The 25,595-nt window shown below is 35.2% G+C and overlaps 1 protein-coding gene across 1 annotated transcript in view; it reads right to left on the bottom strand.

Annotated features, from left to right (window-relative positions):
* The window catches only part of ABCE1 (ATP binding cassette subfamily E member 1), a 30,836-nt gene continuing 5,649 nt past the window's right edge, over positions 409–25,595 (bottom strand). Inside the window, exons 2-18 of the mRNA XM_005691212.3 lie at positions 24,466–24,599; positions 21,937–22,022; positions 19,511–19,608; positions 18,389–18,506; positions 17,904–18,041; positions 17,691–17,760; positions 17,384–17,480; positions 16,442–16,531; positions 11,927–12,048; positions 8,704–8,925; positions 7,505–7,564; positions 7,347–7,405; positions 5,576–5,686; positions 5,349–5,491; positions 5,106–5,228; positions 3,522–3,633; positions 409–2,043 (exon numbers count right to left, since the gene is read on the bottom strand). Coding sequence (XP_005691269.1) covers positions 1,996–2,043; positions 3,522–3,633; positions 5,106–5,228; positions 5,349–5,491; positions 5,576–5,686; positions 7,347–7,405; positions 7,505–7,564; positions 8,704–8,925; positions 11,927–12,048; positions 16,442–16,531; positions 17,384–17,480; positions 17,691–17,760; positions 17,904–18,041; positions 18,389–18,506; positions 19,511–19,608; positions 21,937–22,022; positions 24,466–24,568 — 1,800 coding nt within the window. The 5' untranslated portion in view covers positions 24,569–24,599 and the 3' untranslated portion in view covers positions 409–1,995. The remainder of the gene's footprint in view (positions 2,044–3,521; positions 3,634–5,105; positions 5,229–5,348; positions 5,492–5,575; positions 5,687–7,346; positions 7,406–7,504; positions 7,565–8,703; positions 8,926–11,926; positions 12,049–16,441; positions 16,532–17,383; positions 17,481–17,690; positions 17,761–17,903; positions 18,042–18,388; positions 18,507–19,510; positions 19,609–21,936; positions 22,023–24,465; positions 24,600–25,595) is intronic.

Here is a 25,595-nt window from a genome sequence, read left to right as displayed (position 1 = left end):
GCGTTGTTTTTGAGTATCCTTTTATGTATTTTAGTACTTCATGCATTTTTATAAATAGTGGTGTCTTACAATAAACTTATGTTGCACCATGCTTTTCTGCTTAGAAATTTTTTCTAATCAGGATATAATGATATAGTTGAGCAGTCTCATTCTTTTTAAGAGTTAACATCTGCACTGAGGTATTTGAGTTGGTAACAGATTTTATAAAACACTTTTCTTTGTAGTAATATTTTAAGTCCTTTTCTATTGCTGTACAAAATTTTAAGTAACATCGAATTCCTTTTTAAAATTTTCATTTAGATGAAAAATACAACTGATACACATTCTATATCAGCAATAAGTAGAAAACTGGGTTCTTATATCAAAAATATTTTAAGGACATAGTACAGAATAAGTAATTAAAAATAGATTCTGTCTTATTTTATTCAATATATTTGAAATAATCATTCACAAGTTTAACCTATCCTTAAAAATAGGCACTACTTATTTTAATATAATCCCATTTATGTACAAAGCAAACCCTTTACATATTCACACTTAGTTAAAAAGCATAAAAGGATATATATTATTAAACAAACACTGGTAACCTCTGGGAGGGTAAAATGAAGGGAAATCATAATTCTTTATTCCATTTATTTCTGTATATTTGAAATTTTTACAACAAACATTATAGATTACTCACATAAATTAATGTTTTAAAAGGCCTAATGGGTCTTAGTTAAACCACTTGTCACCAACTGTCTGCATGTTAATTAAAGCTTCTGTAGTTTCAGGGAGCTCTAAAAGTTTTTCTATGTCCTAAACTCCTTTTCTCACTTGTAGTATGAGTTAGTCCCAGTTCAGGGCATTAGGCAGAAGTATACTTGAAAGTGGTTTCACACTACAGGTGTCCCACTGTTCAAGAAATCTGGATCAGTTTTTAGAACTCCTGCTACACACTATCTAAAACTTAAAAAAAAAAAGTCAAACAGATTTAGATAATATCCTCTATATTCAAAACCTAGAAATAAATATATTTGGTACCAAGGGATACTTTGTATTGCTATCTGGGCATTCCTTGGCGGTATTGTCGCCTTTAGGCAAGTGGCTCACAGTCCTTGGCTGCCCATCAGAAATCTGTGGAAGTTTAAAAATATAGATGCTTTAGGGACCAACTCTAAAGATTTTGAGCTTGTACTGTACTTTTAAGGGAAACAAACATTCTTTAAAAAACTTTTTCCTAAATCTTGATCAGTGATTACACAAAGGTATGTTTAAAGAATGACATTACCTTGAGAATAACTACAGAATATAGAATCTTAGGGAATGCTACATCTAATTCAGAATCAAGCTAGGTTTTTCTTTTTGGGTAGGGAAGAGGAGGGTGTGTTGAAATGATTTTTGCTGAAGATATTTATAAGCACCAAAAACACTGTAAACAATGCTAAAGTTGGTAATAGTTTGTTTGCAGCAGTGGTATTCCACAGTAATCTTCCTTTGAAAGTCTAAACATACTGACAATTTAATGCAAAGACTGAAAACAAATATAATCCTGATGTTTATTTATCAAATTTAATCAGTGAAGTAATCAATTGGATTTTAAAATAAGGGCAGTTTCATTATAATTGCATACTTGGCAAACCATGTAAGTGCAGAAACCTTTTTTAAGATTTTTAAAAGGGGGCAACACTGCTCAGCATTTGGTACATGAATATATAATAAACCTACTGAAAATCTTCCTATACATTATGGAAACCTGGAGATAATTTGTATAGCTTGAAATGTCTTCATTTTAGAATCTTATGCACAAAAAGGGTTCTATCATCAAGATCAGAAAAGTGGCATTTTCTGTATTCAGATAACAATTTACAACACAACTGGCTTTTGATGTTACAGTAAGTTATACTTCAAGCTCTAGAGCATGTGGCGTATAAAACCTGATTTAAATTTTATATGACAAAAATCCCAATAAATGTTTCTCTTAATAAATGGCTTATCAATATTCTCCAATTCACTTTAATCATCCAAGAAAAAGTAGTTTCCACTCTTCTTTTGTTCTACATCCTAAAAAACAAAGAGAAGCAAACAGAAATCAACAAACACAGATGCAACAGAAATCAACACCATTCTCTGGTATGCCAGGGCTGGATTACCCACAGTATTACCGGTGCTTACAGCAGCGTCACACAATCTCCTCCGCACTCACTGGCTGCTTCTGGAAATTCGTCATCCCACTGCTCACAGGCAAGGTTACTATTCTGCTACCCACCTCCACTACCTACTAAAGACACCTTCCTTGGTGTACACCTCACACAAAATTGCTTTACATAAAATACCTTACACATACAAAATTTTGCTATATAAAATTCTGTTTCCAAAAAAACTGTTAAAATTCCATTTTCATCCTTCTAACTTTAAGCTCCTGATAAAAATGTAACCATGTCAGTTTGGGAACTGCCTAGTATACAAAATGTATATAAAAATAGTTTTTCCCAGTACCATTTGCAGACTGGCCAGTAATGATCCATCTACCTATCTGCCTAGCAGCTCCCTTATTAGAACTCAGGTGTGGTTGTCTAGGATGAATTGATACAGAGACTATCCTGAATAAGTGTCCTTGGGGACTGAACTGAGTCTCTACCCAAGAAAACTACAACATAAAGGGTAAGGCCTCAGAAGAGATTCTTATGAAAGTGCTCTAAAATTTAGTTGCTTTCTTCTGCTTAATTCACTTTTCAAAACTGAGGAACTATTCAGTTTTAATTTAAAACTTGCATTTCATTATCCTGGCTAGACAGTAAACATAAAATATTACAGTGAAGGCTAAAGGCATCCAGACACGGTGTTAGGTGCTTAAGAATAAGTGATATGCTCTGTGTCTCTTGCTTTCCAAGGCCTCACGTTTTAGTAGCCAAGCTAGGGGAGTAAAATATGAAAGGGCGATGGCTAGAGGGCCATGAAACGGAAGCTGTGCTTTAAGGAGGCATTCATTGCAGGCATACTAGAAACACAGAAACACTTTTTTAGCATTTTTTTGGGGGCGATGAAGAAATGACTGCTTTCTAAAAACCATATTTAACATCAAGTATAGGGCGCACAATTACTTTATATACCACAAAGGGAAAAAAAAACTGCCTATTAAAAGACTGCAGATTTAACCAAATTTTTTGTTTCATTGTTTAGAATTTAATGTTCACTGAAGAAGTCTGTTTAAGACTCTTAAAATATACATTTTAATCGTGTTGTTCTTATTTAAGCACAAAAAATGTGTAAAAAAACTGTAAAAACTTCTCTATTAAGTGTAGTTTCCCTGAAAACACTTTAAATGGCAAGCACCCTCAACACAAGTAGTACAGTGGCTGTGACTCAAAGAGAGAATGCTTCCAGACTGATGTGTGCCTTCAGAGACTAAAACGCGGAAAACATGAATCTCAGAACTAAGGGAATGACGGAATTTTAATGACACAGTCTTCACTTCAAAACATGCTCTCCAACTATCCACACTGAGAAGTACCCGTGACTCGAGATAGCTTTTTACATACCTTGATTGAATTGAGCTTGTTTATTCTTGGCCTGTAGTTGTTTGGGTCTCTTCTGAATGTAATTTCAAGCTGAGACAAAAATTTATTCATGCCGGCCAAAAGGGTTTGAGGACTAAGGTGAAAAATAGAGTCTATCAATTACAATTGATTTTTACTGCCCCCTCCCCAATTTAATTACTTTTTAGGAAGAAGAATATTAAGAACAACTGTTTCCTCTAATTCCTCAATCTTAAGTCATCTCAATAACAGTATAATCAGTATATTATAAATCTATATTAAAAATGTCTTTGCTTGACTAGTTTGGCTGTATTTTTGTGCAAAACAAATAGAGTTTAAAATGTATCTGATATGGAAAAAAACATTTAGCCAGAAGTACTACTTTAGAAAAATTAGGTGATGCAGAATTTCAAATCTAAGACTTTTAGGGGAGAAGAAAATTTAACAGAGAAGGTACAATTATGTTAGAAACTTGGCACTGAAAAAAGTATGTACAACATAATGGTTTTTAGTAATAATTTCTTTTAAAATTTCCGTACTATTTCTATACTAATCATTTTTGCTCACCTAAACTACTAAAATCATCCTAAACCATATCATACTTGTGGAACATTTTAAGTATTTTTTAAATACAAAGGGTGGATCATTATTTGAAGGCTTCCCTGGTGGCTCAGATGGTAAAGAATCCACCTGCCATGGGGAAGACCTGGGTTGGGAAGATCCCCTGGAGAAAGGAATAGCTACCCACTCCAGTATTCTGTCTGGAGAATCCCATGGACAAAGGAGACTCGCAAGCTATACAGTCCATGGGATCGCAGAGTTTGACACAGCTGAACAACTAACACATTCACTTTTCTTTTCACAGAGTCTAAGAAATTTCCCTAACAGTACATTATTTTCAATAATTGACAATTTTTAAATTAAAAAAAAAATTTTAAGAAGTTTACTTTTATTTCTTGGATGCATTATTCAAACAGCAAACCCATTCCTCCCTAAACCAGGAAATATTGCATTGGAATCACATGAACTTACTGTTTTTATAGGCCAAATGGTTGAATAACCATAATTCATATAGTTCAACCTACTAAGATTTAAGCACTAAAAGCATAATGAATTTCTCATTAAAGAAAGAATTTTCTCATGAACTGTGAAAGTTAGGCTTCTTTATATTTCAAGTGCTATCAAGCCAATAAGGAGAAATGAAAGAAAAAGGAGAGGTAAAATCATTCATTTTAAACTCGACTGTACATTTATAGCAGATATTTGGGGGTTAGTAAGCTTTACCACTAACACCGTAAACTGGGCAAGTCACGTACCCAAATAATGAAGCAGACAAAACATAACCAGAAAGAGAAGGTGAGGCCCCAAAGCTCTGCATCCCTATTCCCCTGGGTCAGGGCTATACCACAGTCTAAAACCCACTATTCTAATGTTATCCAATATGGTATATGAATACTCTTGGGAGTTACAAAATCACTTCAAGAGTTTTCCTTACTAAAAATTATAATAGTATGACTAATGTTTATATGCTGATTGGAAAAGTGTTGGAACTTATAATCAGGTTGAATGGTTTAGAAAATAGTTTACCTGTTCGCAACTGTGTTCTTGGATGGAACACCATCAAAAACGATGACTCTATCTGCTAGATAGGTTGCCATGATGAAGTCATGCTCCACAACAAAGGCTGTCTTCTTAGCATGGAGTATGAAACTAAAACACATGATTTTGAGATCTTAGTTTTATATCATCAAATAGTCAAATGCTATATTAAGCACATTTGTCTGCTAGTATACATGATCACATGTAATACACTTATGAGCAGGATATTACCGTTTGACAACTCGAGCAGCCATCAATCTTTGCTCAGAATCCAAATATGCGGATGGTTCATCAATTAAATAGACATCAGCAGGTTTGCCCAAACAAAGAGCTAATGCTACTCGCTGCAGTTCACCACCAGATAATGTCTGCACCTATTTGCAGAAGAAGTTCAATAAACCATGTAGAGATACCCACCATTTAAAATGATAAAACAACAAAAATTATCTTAAGAGTACCTCTTGATCGATGATGTTTTCAATTTGCAGAGGCTTCATTACATCAGTCACAAACTGTGGATGAGTGTAAGCATCTCTGATCTTTTCATGCAGTAGCTGGCGAACACTGCCCTGTTTTTAAGGGAAAAGTATTCAAATTTTATTTCAGTACAAAACTACTCTGATTATGCACCTTATCTATCAGCTAGGTTACGTTTTGAGATTTAAAAAATTAAAAACCCATCATGTCCACGTAAAGAAAAATAAAGCAATAATCTTAAAATCTGGAAGAAATAAATGACTGCTTCAAGGGACAAATCATTCAACTAGGAATACTTCTAAAGGTCAATATGTGTATCAAGTAATCTTAGGCAATCTGGGAGGTAACAAAAATGTGCAACAGTATGACAGGGATGAATATAAGATGTCTTGAGAACTTAAAAAGCTAAGTTTATAGAAAACATCAATGATGAAATTTTTAATGTAAGCCAAGTCATCATAAATGTTTTCAATATGAGTACTGAGGTACAGAAGTTAATAAATAAGTTCATTACAACACCTGCAGAAATCAAAGGAAGTTAATTTCACAATGTTTTAAGGTCTCATCCATATTGTAATATATATCAATGTCTTCCTTTTATGGCTGAATAACTGTGGCTCTACTGGTTTTTGTTCCTACCAGCAATCTATAAGGTTCAAATTTCTCTCTATTCTCAGCAATACTTGTTCTTGTCTGATTGAAGTCATTTTAGTGGGTGTGATGTGGTGTCTCACAGTGGCTTTAATTTGCATTTCCCTTATGACTAACAATGCTGAGCATCTTTTCATGTGCTTATTGGCCATTTGTTTCCTTTCTTTGAAAAAATGTCTATTCAAATCCTTTGGGTATTTAAAAATCAAGTTTTAAGAGTTCTTCATGTATGAGTACCTTATTAGATATATATGGATATGAGTACCTTATTAGATATATAATTTGCAAACAGTTTCTCCAGTCTTGTGAGTAGCCTTTCACTTCCCTGATGTCATCTGCACCACCAAACACATTAGGTTTTTGAAGATTTATTTTGTAAAAAGATGCCAAACAGACTTAAAATAGTTTTCCCAGTAGTGGAAATGAAATTAAGGACTGCAGTAGTCTTAATATCTTCCTTAGCCACCTTATTACACCTGTGTGTGTGCTCAGTCGCTCAGTCATGCCTAACTCTTTGCGACCCCATGGACTTGTAGCCCACTAGGCTCCTCTGTTGGAGAAGGCAGTGGCACCCCACTCCAGTGCTCTTGCCTGGAAAATCCCATGGACAGAGGAGCCTGGTGGGCTGCAGTCCACGGGGTCGCTAAGAGTCGGACACGACTGAGCAACTTCACTTTCACTTTTCACTTTCATGCACTGGAGAAGGAAATGGCAACCCACTCCAGTGTTCTTGCCTGGAGAATCCCAGGGATGGTGGGAGCCTGGTGGGCTGCCATCTATGGGGTCGCACAGAGTCGGACACGACTGAAGTGACTTAGCAGCAGCAGCAGCAGGCTCCTCTGTCCATGGGATTTGCCAGGCAAGAATACTGGAGTGGGTTGCCATTTCCTTCTCCAGGGGATCTTCCCCACCCAGGGATCGGACCCTTGTTTCCTGCATTGGTAGGTGGATTCTTAACCACTGAGCCAATTGGGGAGGGGGGGGACAGACACAAACTGATTTGGAGAAACATTCTGATATAGTATAACAGTAATGCTCTAGGTATATATACATACAAACTCTTCTTTAATAATAATAAAAAAAAATACCAGTATAACTCACGGTTGATTTGGGACTGATTTTCTGTGGCTTATAACTGACGTTTAGAACTGGAACTTCCCCTGCAGAATAATGCAAATAAATAAGACACTGAAAACTGCTCAAATCTTTAGAGTCTACTACATGGAAAAGAGTAAAAAAACTCAAGATTACAACAGTACCTCCTTCATCAGGTTTAAGCCTCCCAGCAAGCATTCTGATAAATGTCGTTTTACCAGTACCTGGCAACAGAAAACAAATTGATGTGAAAAATGTTTCACATTTAGAGTAAATCACTGCATTACTGGGTTGTAACCTGGAAACTAGTTTTGAAAAAATTCACTGACACTACAGAATTCTGAAGGCTATATAGAAAATTACTTGAACTTTCCTGATTCACCTCTCAAGCATCATTCTAAACTCATTAGGAGGAATACATACTATTTAAAGTTTATAATGGCCATTTTAAATGGGTCTATAAAGTCTTGGGTTGGTTCTTGAAAGACTTTTTTAGCTAAAGTACTGATGAACACAATTTATTGTTAAAACAGGACAATAACTGTTATGACTGACACCATCATCACAAAGGCCATTTAACATGAAATATTTAATTGCTACCAAGCTGAAGACATATATTAACTAAAGACAAATACATTGACTAAAGACTGATATACTGCAACAATCTCCAGAAAATTTTTCTTCTACAGTTTTGTAAGTTGTAAGCATAAAATTCGAAAATCATCTCAAAATCATCAGCACTGAAAATCATCTCATAACTGTATTTATGACAATAACCTATTATTTAAAAATGTCAGTAATATAACTATTTACAAAGTTGCAAGGAAAACATTTTAAACTAGACTGCTTTAGAATTACCAATTCTTTCTGGTCAGTTTCTAGGATGAATAAATGTCACTGTTATCAATATACATAGAAAAACCAGCTTAGAAAAAGATCTAATTCTCCCTGAGGGTTAACAAAAATGACAAATTATACCATACGCTGTCACAAAATGTGAACCACAATGAGAAATACAGGAATTCAGTCTTGTTCCCAGACCTATAATATAACTGAGTCAAAATTTTTCAGAGTAATTAAAACTCAGTTACTGGATAAACAAAGTGAAAGTGAAGTTGCTCAGTCGTGTCCAACTCTTTGCCACCCCATGGACAGTAGCCTACCAGGCTCTGCTGTCCATGGGATTTTCCAGGCAAGAATACTGGAATGGGCTGCCATTTCCTTCTCCAGGGGATCTTCCCAACCCAGGGATCGAACCTAGGTCTCCTGCGTTGCAGACAGACGCTTTACCGTCTGAGCCACCAGGGAAGCCCCTGGATAAACAGAATCAACTTTCAAATATCACAGAATAAGGGAAACTTACCATTTTCCCCCAGCATCACCATGATTTCAGAATCTGTAAACTCTCCAGCTACAATCGCTAACTCAAACTCTCCCATCTTTTTCTTCATTCCAGGATATTTATACATACACATCTTTTTAACTTCTTCTTCATTTGCTGTCTCAGCCACTTTAAAAACAAGTGATGCATCTCTGAATCTCAAGTTTTCTGTTGGAACGTAGCCATCCAAAAAAATGTTTATGCCTATTGGAAAGTTATTGAAATAGATTAGCAAAGATCAGTTAAAGACTAAACTTTTCCCACAGCAATAAATTATATAAAAACCAAACCCTAGGCTCTCTTGTGAGTAATCTATACATAGATTTAAATAGCAAGCAGTGCGACATGGTGTTTCACATACCTAATACCAGGTTTAATTCATGCACACACACATGCCTATATATACACACACACATACACAAAGCACATCTCTCCATTATTATGTGATTTTTATAAGACTTTTCCCATCAGATTTTATGTGAAAGGCTCTGATGCCATTTATTCTGTATTTTAGAATAAAAAATTGTAATTTTTCTTTAAAAAATGACAAGTAAAATGGAGTATTTTCACAGTGATATAAAATGAAGTAACACAGTTAAGAAGTTAAGTTATAAGCATTCACTTTCATGTGAGACATAACCATATGCGGAACTTACGATTCACTGCATTTGTTTTCAGATTAGCTTTGCAGATTTTTAAGAACTTCACTGAACTTTTCTTGGCTTTATTGTGCAAACAACATAATCTAAACAGATTTTAATAACCGAACAAAAACTAACATACTGGTACATGAAAATCCCTCCACACTAAGGTTGTTAAGAACCACAATGGCAGATGCACAGAAGTGGAAAAGCGGGTTATTTGGGAAACAATGAAAAGATCTGTTTTTGTGTTTACTGTGTGTAACAGAAGAAACAGTAGCTGAAGTTTCAGAAGGTCTTGAAAGAAACTCTAGGATGTTATTCATTTCATTTGCAATTAAGAACCAAATCTAGGCCTTCTCAGTCTAGAACACAGGTGCTCAATAAATATATACTGACAGAACAAATCAACAGATCCATTTATTCTGCCCAAATTAGCATTTTTGATCTTAAGCCATTTACGAATTAAGAATTCACGTTAAGAATACGTGAGGTTAAAAAATTAAAACCAAACATTAAATAAAAGTATAAACTCAAAGGAACCTAAGTGACCATTTAGACAACTGCCCAATCCATTAGGTAAGAAAACAAAAGCTCAGAGAAGTGACTTTGTTAAAAAAGAAAAAAAAAACAACACATCAGCTTTATACACTCCAACTGCAATGTTTCTCTATTTAAAAATGAGTTTAAGCTAAAATTCCTTTATAGTTCATAAAGAATTTTACATATAACATTTTAATTTCAGCATATTAAAGGAAAGCAGAAAGATTAAGTGCAGTTTGTTAGTTAAATAGTTTTAGCGGATAGGGAACATTAAAACCTCACCAGGAACTATTTCCTAGCATATGCTTTAGACAAGGCATCTATTATACAGTTATATAGAGTTAGCAACCATGGATCACAAAGAGGCAGACACGACTGAGCGCCTTTCACCTTCAGGTCCTCCCTTGTGGCTTAGCTGGTAGAGAATCTACCCGCAGTGCGGGAGACCGGGGTTCAATCCCTGGGTTGGGAGGACTACCCACTCCAGTATTCTGGCCTGCAGAATTCCACGGACAGTATATGTATATAGTTCATGGGGTTGCAAAGAGGCGGACATGACTGAGCGACTTTCCCTTTTCTCTAACTAAAATTATGAAAAGTGACTGCCATGTATCCGTGTCGTTATTATCAATATGACTCTAGAACTACTTAATACTTTAGGCAGAGAGTAGATACTCTGATATTAGTTGCTAACTGAGGAGAAAAAAATAGTAATTGCTACTGCAATCATCTCTTAAGACTACTGTAAGAAAACTGGGCACACTCACAAGTTTTTTCTTAAAATATATTATCTCAATAGATGGATAGTATCTATCTCAAATATATAGGTAGAAAAGGGATAGTAAGTCCTTCCCCACATCTTAAATTATTTATACTCTTTTTATAGCTTTTAGAAAAGAAAAGCCTGTCCAACGGAGGTAACTATAAAGCTACATGAATAATTATTCTTACAGAATATGGCAGATTTTCAAGATATGGACTAAGGAGACCTTTCATGTCTAGATTATCAGTTTAAGGCATAGCTGGAGAGAAGAAACATAAAAAGTAAAAATAGGAGTGAGGAAGCAGTGAAGGAAAACAGGAAAGAAATTAAAAGGAAGAAGGCATACCAGGTGGAGAGTGTAGTGATTTTGCTTCAGGAGCCACTTAGTGGTAGGCTAGTTTTTACTTTTGCCCAATGGCACCCCACTCCAGTACTCTTGCCTGGAAAATCCCATGGACAGAGGAGCCTGGTAGGCTGCAGTCCATGGGGTCACTAAGAGTCGGACACGACTGAGCGACTTCACTTTCACTTTCACGCACTGGAGAAGGAAATGGCAACCCACTCCAGTATTATTGCCTGGAGAATCCCAGGGATGGGGGAGCCTGGTGGGCTCCCATCTATGGGGTCGCAGAGTCAGACATGACTGAAGCGACTTAGCAGCAGCAGCAACTTGCTTAGGTAGGGAAAACACATGGAACAGAGAGACAGTCCCTAGTCCCTCTTTCCTGCAAGTAGTAGGAATAAGTGAAAATACACATACTGAGCTGTTGTATTAGAATTTTAGTCACTCACCAGACTATAATATATTTAACTATTTTATTAGACTTTTGGATAACCTTAGTTCCACAAACTTAGGCTCCAGATTAAAGATAAATTTGAAACATGAAAACAATATGAGCACTAAATGAATTTCAAGAGTTTTCCCACTGGTACTGGCCTATCAAAGATAAAGTTGAAGATGACTAATAATACAGGGATGCTACAGAGGCTAAAATATAAAAGAACATTTTAGTATAGCAAATAAATAGTGAAACTGATAGAATATTTTTAGCCACAACAAAAACTTCTCCAAAAAGAAATAGGTTATGTTTAACAACTGGCATATAGAACCTTATATATTTATATTCTATTGTGAGATTAAATTTAATAAGGCCAGAGTTTTGGATAAGTAATATGACAGCAACACTTTACTTAGTATCAACAATACATTTTCTAAGCATTAATGTGAAAGAGCATTGTGAAAAGTTTTTCAAGTTACCTTCTCTTACACTAAAAGGCATAGTGACAACACCATAAGCACTTGGTACGCCATATAAACAGCAGATGAAGTCAGAGAGATAGTCTAATACACTTAGATCATGCTCCACCACAATGATATATCTGAAAATCAATATAGATTAAATCAATGTTCATATTTCAAATTGTTTTCCTAAACTAAAAGAAAAAGGTTAACATGAAAGTTTATGAATATAAGAAATAAATGTTTTGCTAATAAAAAAGCATTTTTTACTAAATGTTTAACTAAAAATGTTTAAAGGCATTTTTAAACTTTACAAAGCAGAAATATTATAATAGACCTAAACTGTTTACTGTGCTATTCAATTTACATATTAAACCCTTCTACTTGTCCTATGCCACACTAGTTGCAATATAGTTGTAGTAGGGGATGCATAGAGAATATGACATAATCCTCAATCTGAGAACTTTCAATATTAGCTGCACAGACTAGGGATTGATATGAAACAATACCAAAAGACTACGTAGCAAAATGTTTTACAGGTGATAAAAACCTAATGAAAGGAAGGAAACAGGTTAGTGTGGGTACTGGAGCACTTAATGAGATAGAACAGGAGATGACTTTTTAATTAGTAAGAAAAAAAGTACTTCTAGCAGAAACTGTCAGGTAAATAAATAATAGTCATAAAGCTTTTATGCAGTATTTCATTCCTAGTCAACTCAGTTTAAGATTTTCAAAAAGCAATGACCTGCAGACATCAAATTCCAATTTATCAGCTTTCTGTACAAAAACCAGCCATATTTTTATTTTAATGAGATCATTTAATCATTTAATGAAATCATTACTCCCATAAAAACTGACTCAATTTGATTCACAATGATATACTGTTTAAATTGTCAAGCATGTCTAATTCATTGTTTTCTTTCTCTATCGAGATTTTTAATTCAGGGTGTCATATTTCTATTTAATATTGCTATATGCTTTTAACAAATCTCATTTTTTTCTTCAGGGCCCCAGATAAGGCTCTTAGTTCCAGATGGAACAAATTTAACATCCTCAGACCTTCTTTTAAGACCTTCCAAAACTATAGCTACTACAGATATTCAATTTATAAAGTTACACTCTGATAAATCCATCATACTTAACCTAATCTAACAAATTTGGCCTAGCCCACCTGACATGTGTTCAGAACACTTACATAATGCCTACTTTCAAATACAGTGTTGACTGCCACATGTAATGTGCTGAAGGCTACACTGCAAGTGAGCAACAGAATGGCGGCAAGGGTGCCAGCTGTCTGTCCTCTCAACACGTGGCTGACTGAAAGCTGCGGCTTGCTGCTGCTGCTCAGCACCACAAACCAAGAGAATACCAAAAGCTGAAGTATAGTTCCACTGGATATGTACTGCCTTCCCAACACTGTAAAGTCAAAAAATCTTGAATTGAACCACAGTATCTGTACATTCTTTTATTACATTTGTATACAGGATATACTGAAAAATGGATCTTTGTTTCCTGAATAATCTACTCTTCCATCTCTGTGTGTCTAAGGGCTAGTCTATGATCGAATGGGTCTCCTGCCTACAATCCTCATCTGTTGAAGTCCTATATAACTCTTTAAAGTTCACCTCAAATTCTACCTCCAACAGAAACACCCTTCTTAATGTGCAAATAAATAAATTTCCCCCACTGTTGAACAGTGCTAAGCATCAATGAAAATAGCAAATCACCTAAATGACCCAATACTTATCCTGCCTTGGTATCTTTACTGGCAATGTTCCATTACTTAGAAAAGTTCTCTGCTTTTTTACCACTGAAATCTTCAAGGCCCAGTATATGGCAGCATAGTTTTATCTAGTGGTTTTTAATGTACTTTTGAAAAGAAAAAAAAAAAAAAAAGTCACACCTTCTGCTTTCCCTACTTTCATATGAATCTTATGCAAAAGTCCTAAATGTTATTAAAAAATATTTAGAAGACTCTATTTTCAGAGGGTTTCAAACAATAATCTACAGCATAATGAGAAATCTATGCTGTGAAAATTTATACCCTACACTTAATTTTGGGTTATCTGTTGGATTTTAATATTCCTCTTGCATTATTGTTCCTCTCACTAATCCATCCTCTATTTCTTGTTGTTTCCTTAAAGGATACAATCTTCAAAATCTTTTTATAGTATTAAAGACTGAATGGGTGCCTTGATACATCATAGAATTTCAGAATGCAGACATACTTCCTGAAACTTTTTATTACCAAGTCTATCACTACAGAGAGATTATTTTGACCCTCTGTCTATAAAATCAAGACCCAGCACAACTGAGAAAAAGATTATCTAACAATCATTTTCTCCACTTTGTCAATCTAATCTGTTTTGGTATGTTACCCCTTTTACCACTATGTACTGCCCTCTCATAATGTAGAAAGTAGTGACTTGAATGAATACATGTCACCTGGTTGTAAATTATTATCCTTTTATTTCTCTGCTTATGTATTCTTTAATTTACCAGATCCTAAGGTCCCTGAATATTGGGACCGCATTTTATACTCTTACATTTCCCAAAGGGGCTTCTGCCCTGGTGGCACAGTGGTAAAGAACCTAACTGCCAATGCAGGAAGCTATGGATTCACTCCCTGGGTCAGGAATATCTCCTGGAGAAGGAAATGGGTACCCTACCCCAGTATTCTCACCTGGGAAATCCCACAGACAGAAGAGTCTGGTCGGGTATAGTCCATGGGGTCGCAAAGAGTGGGGCATGACTTGGTGACTCAACAACAGCAACAATTTCCCAAAGAGCCTATCATAATGCCCTGACCTATGCATGGAGTGAAAATGATGGTCACCATGTACCTCAACTAAGACTGTCTCGTTATTACTGACAAGTCTAAGTTTTCCTTCAAAGTATGTACAGGAATCATTTGTTCCTTGAATCTAAGGAGTCAAGTTTTTCAATTCTGGAAAATACCTGGCCATTATCTTTTCAGTTTGGTTTTTTTCAGATGCCTATAAAGACATATGCAATCATCTTCTCATTCTGTTCTCTGTCTCATTCTATTCTCCATGTCCCTGAATCTCCTCCTGTTTTTCCATCTCATTCTCTGTTGTACTCTGGTAGCTTGCTCAGGTCAACTTTTAAAGTTTCTGATGCTCTTCTGTTGTCCTAACCTGTCTAATCTGTCTAGTGAGTTTTCAATGTCATGACTATATCTTTAGTTTCTAGATTTGTTTGGGTTTTTAAAACATGTACCTGTTACTTTTTTTGTAGTATTATATTCTTAGAGCTTTAAATTTTTATGTTTTGAATGGTCTGAAATACTGCCTTACAGTCTCTGAGAATGCCACTTTCAGTTCTTCACGATCTAAGTCCTGCTGTTTGTTGTGTTTACTGACTCACTTGTACAGTTTTCTTCCATCATTGATAACCCTGGGTTTAAAGCTCTCGGTCTTTACCTGTAGAAACCCTGTGTGACCAGGGTTGAGAGCGTATGTCTCTGGAGTGTTTTCATATTTGCATCGTCTATATACCATAGAACTGACGATTCCAGGACTCTCTTTGTGTTACTTTCTTAGCATGGAGGGTTTTTAGACATCCCTGATTACATAAATTTCAATTCCATATCCATGTGAGCTGCCAGTCCATAAACAGATATGAAGGGGAACCATCTCTCCATTCCCAAGGCTCTCACTGAGTGACAGGAGTATGTTTCCTTAACATCCTCATGTGTTTGCTCTTTTGCTGAGAAAGCAGTTGTTTGAGAGTCCTGGCATTTTGTGTGACAATTCAAAAGAAGGCCCTGCTACCTGCCCACAAATGTTTGTTAAAGCTCAAGACTTATTACAGAGACAAGCACAACCCTTTAGGAAAGCCATCCTTGTTTCTCCCCTGTAATTTATAGTTCTCTGTTTGCTTTTTGATCCCCAGGGATTTCTCTTATGAAAGAAATTATGAAATCAACTACTAAAGAGAGGAACAGAAAATGCTATGCAGGAAAAACACTCTGTGTTCTGGCCATAGTCTTACCATATCATAAATTCAAAACCTAGAAATAACTAAATTTTTTGAAAACTTCCTCATCTGCAATATGGTAATACCATCTAAAGATTCTAACTTATAAGATTAATGAGGCTCAGATGAAATAACGGATATAAAAACTCTTCAGACTACAACAGCATTCTATAAATACATGATGTTGTGACTAGTAAGAAGTTTTTAAGAACTCTTTTGTGCTCAGTAAAGTCCTGGGACAACTGGAATTTCTCTGTTCTAAATGATGTGTATAAGCGACATATCCATGAGGATCTGCTTCCTGAAAATCCATAAATATATGTCAAAAATTTGTATATCACTATAGGGTATTCTTAGGCTCCCTGGAAACAGGTATGGTAGTACAGAGGAAACTTAAGTTCAAGTGATAGCTTCAAAAACCAAGATGGAATATATGCACATGTATATGACATGGATGGTCCTGGTGTTGAATCTTTAGAAATTTGTAAAACTTTTCAAACAGAACGGCATAGGCATATGGCAAATTTTACTTACCTGTCTGGATTTATTAGAGATCGTATAGTAATAGCAGCCTTTAAACGCTGCTTGACATCTAGGTAACTAGAGGGTTCGTCAAACATGAAACTATGAAAAAGAAAAGCAAACATAATATGAAAGGCAAGGATGATAATAATTCTATCTTGCACATTAAAGCACTGAAATATTTCTGATTTAACAACAAAAATCCCATAACGGTAAAAATTTCTGTATTCTGTTCACAAGCAGAAGGAAGAAATTATGAAAAGCAGGACGGCATATCAAGTCTGGGGAGAGACTCACAGATTAGGCTAACTTACAAACTGTAATCTCCTCAAGAAAACTATTCTGATATATTCCAAAGTAATTCAGAGCGCTTCCCTTATTGGCTGAAGTCAGCTGCACTAAAGCAAACAGTTTTTGGAAAGGAGGGCCTTGCACAGAATTATAGAATACTTTACGAAGAAAAACTAGCCTACCCTGGATGCCAGAGTAGAGTGTGGAAAAAGATGAGAGCAAAAAATATCTGGGAAAAGAAAGGCATTAAAAAGTAGGAAGGAAACTCGCCTTTACATTTGTCTCTCACGTGGCACGCCACCCTGATTTAGGATAACCTAGAAGACCTCATGTTCCACTTGACTATTAAAAACCTTGCCGGCCTGGTTGGAGAGGTTACATCTTAAAAAATAATCTTCCTATGTATAAAGAGAGTTCACAAAATAACTGACTTTACATTAAAAAGCTCTAGAATTCGTAAGTTGTAAAGTTTTTACCCCTGCTGGAGTAACAGGGGAATGGGCAATGGATGCACAGCTGCTTCAACATCTGAACTCAAAAGTTAAAACATTCACTACTCCTTCTATTATTAACAATTTATCCCAAACCACTGCTCTTTTAGCAGCATTATAAATAAAAACTCTAAAGTAAGGATAAGATTTACAAGAATATAAAGTGACCTACATATCAGCTTTCTGTATGCAAACGACAGCACAGGCGAATCTCTGCAGCTCTCCTCCTGAAAGATCTTCAACATTGCGTTCCTTCAGATGGGTTAGATCTATAAGAGGAATTGTCTTTAATGTTATTCTGTTTTACCTCTTCAGGGTAAAACGTGCATTGCAAATCATCCTGCATTTGAATATTTCAGCTGAAAGTATGACAATTACTAGAGATTTACCCATTTATTTCAGTAATCCATATAAAGATATCAGTCCTTAAGAGTTAAGTTCATGGCCTATTAAAACATACACACAAAATAAACACTTACCAAGCTGCTGACATACAATTGCTTGTGTCTTTGTTTCATCTTTTCGGTCCAAAATAGACCCCACTGTCCCCTGTCACAATATATCAGTAATAGTTACTATTATTTTCCTTCAATACTAAGCCCTTCAATATTAAGAAGAGTCACAAAGTAAAACAAGTTTATGTCCACCAATATTTGTAATACCCACTACACATCTCCTAAAACGCAACTGACCTTTGCAGCCTTGGGAATCTGGTCTACGTACTGAGGTTTGATAATGGCTTTTAGGTCATCTTCAAGAATCTTGGTAAAGTAATTTTGCAATTCAGATCCTCGGAAGTAAGTCAGAATTTCTTGCCAATCAGGTGGATCCTAGAAATGTATGTACAGTTATCTGAATTTAGTAATACAATTGCAAAGAGGATAAATGTTATACAAAATAGTAGAATACTTTTGCTTCTAACATACTAATAATACCAGAGGTGGATTTTTTTTTTTTCAAATCAAGGAACATAAGTTTACAAAATCTCAGAATTATCAATTAAGTAGTATTAATACATTTTTAACTAAAAAGGAGTTTCATTTATAGTTTCTCAGCACTAATTACACAAATAATCTTGAAAATAAGAACATTAAAAATAAAATCACACATACTCTCTCCTTCACAGCCTCATAAAACTGACCCAAGATACTCATTTTTATAAGGTGGTAATACATACATCATACTTCCCAAGGTTTGGCTTTTGCTTTCCTGCTAAAATTTTTAAAGCAGTTGACTTTCCAATACCATTAGTTCCAACTAATCCCAAAACTTCACCCGGACGAGGAATAGGCAACCTGTCACAAGTGTACAAAAATAATGAAACAACTCAGACTTAGGTAGAAAAAACTACATAATACCAGAACGATGTCTTCTGATGCACTTGCACTCCACACACATTCATTAATAAGCCAAAAGAGAAATATGTCAGATATTATTGGCTATTAGGAAAAAACAAAAACGGCAACCAAGATTAACTGTTAATTGTTAGAAATGCATCCATGACCAACATTACTCCAAATTTTATTTATTCAACTTTCACTCAAAGTCTAAAGTAACAATTTTTCTTTACATATAAGGCTCAGTTTTAATGTACAATAAAATGCTTTGGTACAAAACTGCAGAGCAGGTGCAACCTCACAGTCTTTTTCCTTCTTTCTTTTTTTTGGCCTGCCATTTACTTACAAGGAGAGAAGTGCCACATGAACCAGAAATATTCCACTTCATACTCCCTGCTGCAGTAGGGCCCCTTAAAGCTGGCAGGTTGAGAAATACCTTTTTATTAGTTAAATCTAGACTCCCAGATTCAAAATATTAGTGTTCAGCAGATTAAAAACCTCAAAGAATGTCAGTAACAGTATATGTTGAAGCTGAGAGTAATATTCTCTGTATATCAAGAGATTAATAGATAAATAAAATCAACACAAGGTCCCTTAAAAATTATTTTGGGGAGGATTTTATAACAACAATGATTCTCACCCCGGTTGTATACTAGAATCACCTGGGAGCCTTTTCAGCTTACGAACGTCCAGAATATACATCCAGAGATAAGACTAATTCAACTGGGTTGAAATTACCTGGGCATGAGTACTTTTAAAAAGACTCTCAGGTAATTTTAATGTCAGCCTGAATGAACCACTGACATATACAATGCTATTTTGCATGATGTTATAATATTATATTTTGCTTTAGTGGATGCAAAAGTTATTACCACTTTTTTCCATTTTTTTATTTCTCTGAAAATTTCAAATGTATTTTACTCTTGACTGAAGTAAAGAAGAATGTTGACTTGGAAATATACCTGTGAAGTTTGAAGGCATTGGCACAATATCGGTGTGTTGTTTCTTTTTCCAAGTTGCTTGGTAAGTTGACAATTGATAAGGCGCCAAAGGGGCATTTCTGTTATTTAAAATAAAGAATTAAGTTTCCGTTAATTTTTAGAAACATATGCATGACTAAAATGAACAGATTAAGAAGTTTTTACAATTAATTTTCCAAATGTGGGAGTTTCACACAGACGTTAAGTACTGTTTTACTTCCCTTCCTTAAAAAAGTTAAGTTACTCAAAGGCAAGAATTGTAACTAATAAATCTGTATTCCCCTTAGTAACTGGCAAAATGCTGGAGATTTAATCTGTTTAACACTTAGTGAAAAACCTTACAGACCTGGAGATAGATTTTTGCGTTGTTTAAAAAATATCATTAGATAAAAGAAGGTTAAGAGCAAGATAAAACTTGATTATCTGGCGTAGCTCAGCCAGTAACGCTTCTGTCTGCAATGCTGGAGACCTGGGTTCAATTCCTGGGTCAGGAAGTTCCCCTGGAGAAGGAAATGACAACCCACTCCAGTATTCTTGCCTGGAGAATCCCATGGACAGATGAGCCTGGCAGGCTACACAGCTCATGGGATGGCAAGAGTCGGACACGATTTGGTGCTATCTTTCTTTTCTTTCTATTGAGCGTACAATTTCATACACAGTCAATGAGAAATGTCCTCCCTTTATTTCCTTCTTCCTGTCTTCTGTATGCTTCCTTTTCAACTTTGTAAAGTCCTTTAAGTTTGTACTTTTCTTGGTCTATTTACGTCTCAACAGAGCATAGTATCTGCAATAGAGCAAGGACTAATGTCTTTCCATTGTGATTTTTAACCATCCCACATGAAAAAGATATTCATATTCCAAGTGAGTAAATTCACATAAAAAGAAAAACATTTATTCATAGAAAAACTTATTCAAATGGTGACTGTCAATCAGATAAATGCCCAAGGAATAAGAATGGTAAAAATTGGAAGGTGATTTAAGAGTGGTAATGTGGCTAGAAAAATTCCTCAGAAGTACAGATAAAACCAAAAGGATACAAAATGTATAAATGCAGATTAGAAATCTGTTTGATAGAACTGTTCAATAAGCTTAAGGAACTAATTCAAAAGTCTATATACAAAGATTTCAGTGAATTCCCATTTTCTAAGTTATAAGAACACAGAAGTTTAAAAAACAAAACTCTTATTTTCAAGCAAAATAATCAACCTCTAACAAAGAGTATTAATTCCTTAAGCAAGATTTTTTTTTTAAACAAATGGAGTCACTGCCATTTACGGACTTCTCTATTATTCCATCAATGTACATGAAATGCTTATAGGCTTCAAGTAATTTAAACTTCTCTTAATCTTCAAAGAAAAAATATCCATGTTGTTCATATACATGCTGCATTACAAGTATTCTAAGTGTTCAGGAAGTATACACTACCTTTCTCCCCAAAGAGATTCATTACATTAGTATCTTTTCTGCCATGGAGTACATACCCAAATTCTGGAATCTCAATATGCTATAGTAGCCAAGAAAGAAAATAAAATCAAATACAGTGTTCAAAATTAGATTTCCAGCACCCACAACATTGGCAGGCAAAAAATATTTGCTGGAAGAGATGTCTCCTGCTTATACTATTAAAAGAAGAAAAAACGCTTTCAGGTACCAAGCTTGGTACTTCCGGATACTTACCTGAAAATTCAGAAACCAATTTAAAATATACTTGAGCCTAATTAGAAAAAATAATAGGTGGTAGCCATATTCCAGGAAAGGTCCTTTCTAAAATACATTATGTGCAAATAAAAAATAACTAATTTAAGACCTTTATACTCTGGCTCCTAAATATCGTTTAAGAACCAAAGTTGGAAACCCATCACTCTTGAAAAACAGCCCTAATCAAACTATTCAATATAACAAAAACTGAAGCATTTTGAAAAATTACACTATTGGGATAAATTCAACAATAAAAGAATACAGCAAAAGCAGCACTTCAGGATTAGGTTAAACTAAGAAAAGTTTTTGGCTGTGTCCATTTTTATTTAAAAGTGTGAATTTAAAATTAAACAGATTTGAAAAAATAATATATAATATGACTCATATTTTTTGTCTTTATATTTCCAAAAAGTTCTGGTAAAGATCTGGAGAATGTTCTTCTCATAAGAGGGTGAAAAAGAGAAATTAATTTTGGTTGGAAATGGCTTTACCAAATTGCATACAGCAAGGATAACTTTTATTTTTTTAAAGGATAACGTTTAAATGGGGTGGCTTAATTAATTGAAATTGCAATAATATTACTAATATAAGAAAACCATTTTTCTAAATTTGTATGATTTTTTCACTGTTTCATACTTGGGTCTTTACAAACAGAATTTTTAAATTTCATTTTTAGGTTATAATTTAATACAATAAATAATATCACTTACTTTAATACAAATACCACAGCCAATACAAAGAGTTTCAGAAATCCAGGCTATTTTGCTCTGGGCGGTAACCTCTATGCATAATTTTCCTGCAAAGGAAAAGACAGAATTAAGTCATTTCTTCTGATAGTCTAGTTTTCTGACAACACTGTTATTTCAGCAATTCTGGTTCCAAATTTCCATACAGAATCAAATTTTCAAAGATCACAAAAAGAAATACATTTGAGATAATATCTTAAATCAGTGCTTTGTATGGATAGACTGCTCGACTTATTTACTTATATGAATATTCGTCATGTAAGACAGAGGTGACTAATATGCTTATTTTAATTTACTGCAAGAAGATGCTGGTTAAAGTATTTGTTATTATTGGGTCACTAAGTCATGTCCAACTCTTTGTGACCCCATGGACTGTAGCCCTCCAGACTCCATCCATGGAATTTTCCAGGCAAGAATACTGGAGTGGATTGCCATTTCTTCTTTATTTTTTTAATATTTACTTATTTTTTATTTGGCTGTGCTGGATCTTAGCTGTGGCACGTGGGATCTAGTTTCTTGACCAGAGTTCAAACCATGGCCCCCTGCATTGGGAGCATGTAGTCTTAGCCACTGGACCACCAGGGAAGTCCTAGGGGTTGCTATTTCTGATCTTAAAAGTTGACTAACCTGAATATTTAATCCACCAAATATGCCTTGACAATGGTATTATACACCTGACAGGAGAATGAAATACATTAGCTAGATCAGGAAAGCTCCCCAAAGACACGCATCTAATACACAGACTAAATTAAATTTAGCATTAAGAATATCAATAATGGCATTTCTGAATAGCACAGTAGACTGTAAGACATGACATCTAAAGTTTCTTCTAAGATTTAGTAAGTTTATTTCTCACTAACATATTTAAAGTAACAATTATTTAGTATAGCTTTTAAAGACTACCAATTCTGAGTTTTTGAGAATTTATTTAATCTTGAAAATGTAGCAAAAGGTCATGAACAGTCATTCATACTAAGCTGTTTTTAAAAAGAATATTATCAAACACAAACATCTTGGTAGTTCTTTCTTCATGACTTAAAGTAACTATAGGATTTTGCAGAAATGTAAGACTCTCACTAATTTGAACACTGGTTTGATTTTACAGTCAATGAACTTAAACAATACGTGAACTGTGAACTTCAGATGTTCAAACTGGTTTTAGAAAAGGCAGAGGAACCAGACATCAAATTTCCAACATCCGCTGGTTCACTGAGAAAGCAAGAGAGTTCCAGAAAAACATCTATTTCTGCTTTATTGACTATGCCAAAGACTTTGACTGTGTGGATCACAACAAAATGTGGAAAATTCTGAAAGAGATGGGAATACCAGACCACCTGACCTGCCTCTTCAGAAACCTGTATGCAGGTCAGGAAGCAACAGTTAGAAGTGGACATGGAACAACAGACTGGTTCCAAATAGGAAAAGGAGTACGTCAAGGCTGTATATTGTCACCCTGCTTATTTAACTTATATGCAGAGTACATCATGAGAAACACTGGACTGGAAGAAGCACAAGCTGGAATCAAGACTGCCGGGAGAAATATCAATAACTTCAGATATGCAGATGACACCATCCTTATGGCAGAAAGTGAAAGAGAACTAAAGAGCCTCTTGATGGAAGTGAAAGAGGAGAGTGAAAAGGTTGGCTTAAAGCTCAACATTCAGAAAACTAAGATCACGGCAAGAGGTCCCATCACTTCATGGCAAATAGATGGGGAAACAGTGGCAGGCTCCAAAGTCACTGCAAATGGTGATTGCAGCCATGCAATTAATAGATGCTTACTCCCTGAAAGGAAAGTTATGACAACCTAGACAGCATATTAAAAAGCAGAGACAGTATTTTGTCAACAAGGTCTGTCTAATCAAAGCTATGATTTTTCCAGTAATCATGTATGTATGTGACAGTTGGACTATAAAGAAAGCTGAGCGCTGAAGAATTGATGCTTTTGAACTGTGGTGTTGGAGAAGACTCTTGAGAGTCCCCTGGACTGCAAGGAGATCCAACCAGTCCATCCTAAAGGAGATTGGTCCTGGATGTTCACTGGAAGGACTGATGTTGAAGCTGAACTCCAATACTTTGGCCACATGATGCAAAGGGGTGATTCATTTGAAAAGATCCTGATGCTGGGAGGGATTGGGGGCAGGAGGAGAAGGGGACGACAGAGGATGAGATGGCTGGATGGCATCACCGACTCGATGGACATGGGTTTGGGTGAACTCCAGGAGTTGGTGATGGACAGGGAGGCCTGGCGTGCTGTGTGTGGTTCATGGGGTCGCAAAGAGTCGGACACCACTGAGCGACTGAACTGAGCTTAAACAGGATCATTTAGTCACAAAGTATTTAAAGAAATTTAGAATAAAATCTGGTCTTATTTTTACATTTTAAAGAAACCAACAGGGGTGAAAAGTGTACACTAAAGCCTAGAGAACCATGATGATAATGCATTCTTTTAAAACTTTCTCTTATCCTTAAATGATCCACAAAACAGCTTACCCATTCGAACCACAGGGCAACTCTTCTTGCACTCCTGCCGACATTTCTTAGGTTTACATTTGTCATGGTTGACAATAGCAATTCTTGTTAATTTATCCGCCATGATTCTAAAGAAGTAAGACTATCCAGTTCCTCTATTAAAGAAAAGATTAACAAAATTATGGCATACTCAATGCAGTTTATTAAGATAAGTAAGTCACAGGTATAAAAAGTTTGAGAGGAGGAGATATCACTATTTCAGATATTAATACCTGGAACTAATTAAAAAAACAAACTAGTGAAAGCAATAAAATAACTTGTTATGTCTGGAAAAACAAAATTTTACTTATATATCATTAATCAGAAAATTTATATGAAGAAGGAAAAAAATACTACTCTCAACAGTATATACAAATGTGATGAAACTCAAATTACCACTGAAAGACAAAAGACCTGAACAAATAGAATGGTATGCTGTCTCAATTTTCACAAAACAGAATAGTCAATATCATAGTTTTCAATCTTCCCTGAATTTATACATTTAATTCAATCTCAAAGGGAAAAAACTGAATCAGACAAATAAAATCTAAAGCTCTTATGCAAAAAGTAGTAATAGCCAGGAAAATGGGAAAAGAGTAAGGGGTCAGGGGAACCTATACTTGACATATGGAAAAAATTGATATAAGGCCTAAGTAATTAATGCAGATACCAGTGGATGAATACTGACCAATAAAATAGAACAGAAAGACTTGACATGAAACATACATAAGATAAAGATGTTTACTTCCTTCCTCAAACTAATCATCACTTCATGTCTTATCTATTTGACTATGATACTACTGATGGAAGTGGCAATTAGTAAGGGTTTAACCATTATGTTGGTCAATTGGAAAAAAAAGTAAAAACTGCTTTCGCTGGGAACTGAAAATATGGTCAAGATGAATTTTATGTTAACTGTGCTGATATGAAAAGGAGACCAGGGACTTCCCTGGAGGTCCAGAGGTTAGGATTTTGCCTTCCAGCGTAAGGGGGTGAGGGTTGATCCTTGGTCGGAGAGCTAAGATTCCAATATGCCTTGCAGCCAAAAAACCAAAACATAAGACAGAAGCAATACAGTAACAAATTCAATAAAGACTTTAAAACTGATCCAC

Source organism: Capra hircus, chromosome 17 (genome assembly GCF_001704415.2).
Source record: "Capra hircus breed San Clemente chromosome 17, ASM170441v1, whole genome shotgun sequence".
NCBI classification, from domain to species: domain Eukaryota; kingdom Metazoa; phylum Chordata; class Mammalia; order Artiodactyla; family Bovidae; genus Capra; species Capra hircus.
The sequence above is the reverse complement of the archived record's forward strand: the minus strand, read 5'-3'. Positions and strand labels throughout refer to the sequence as shown.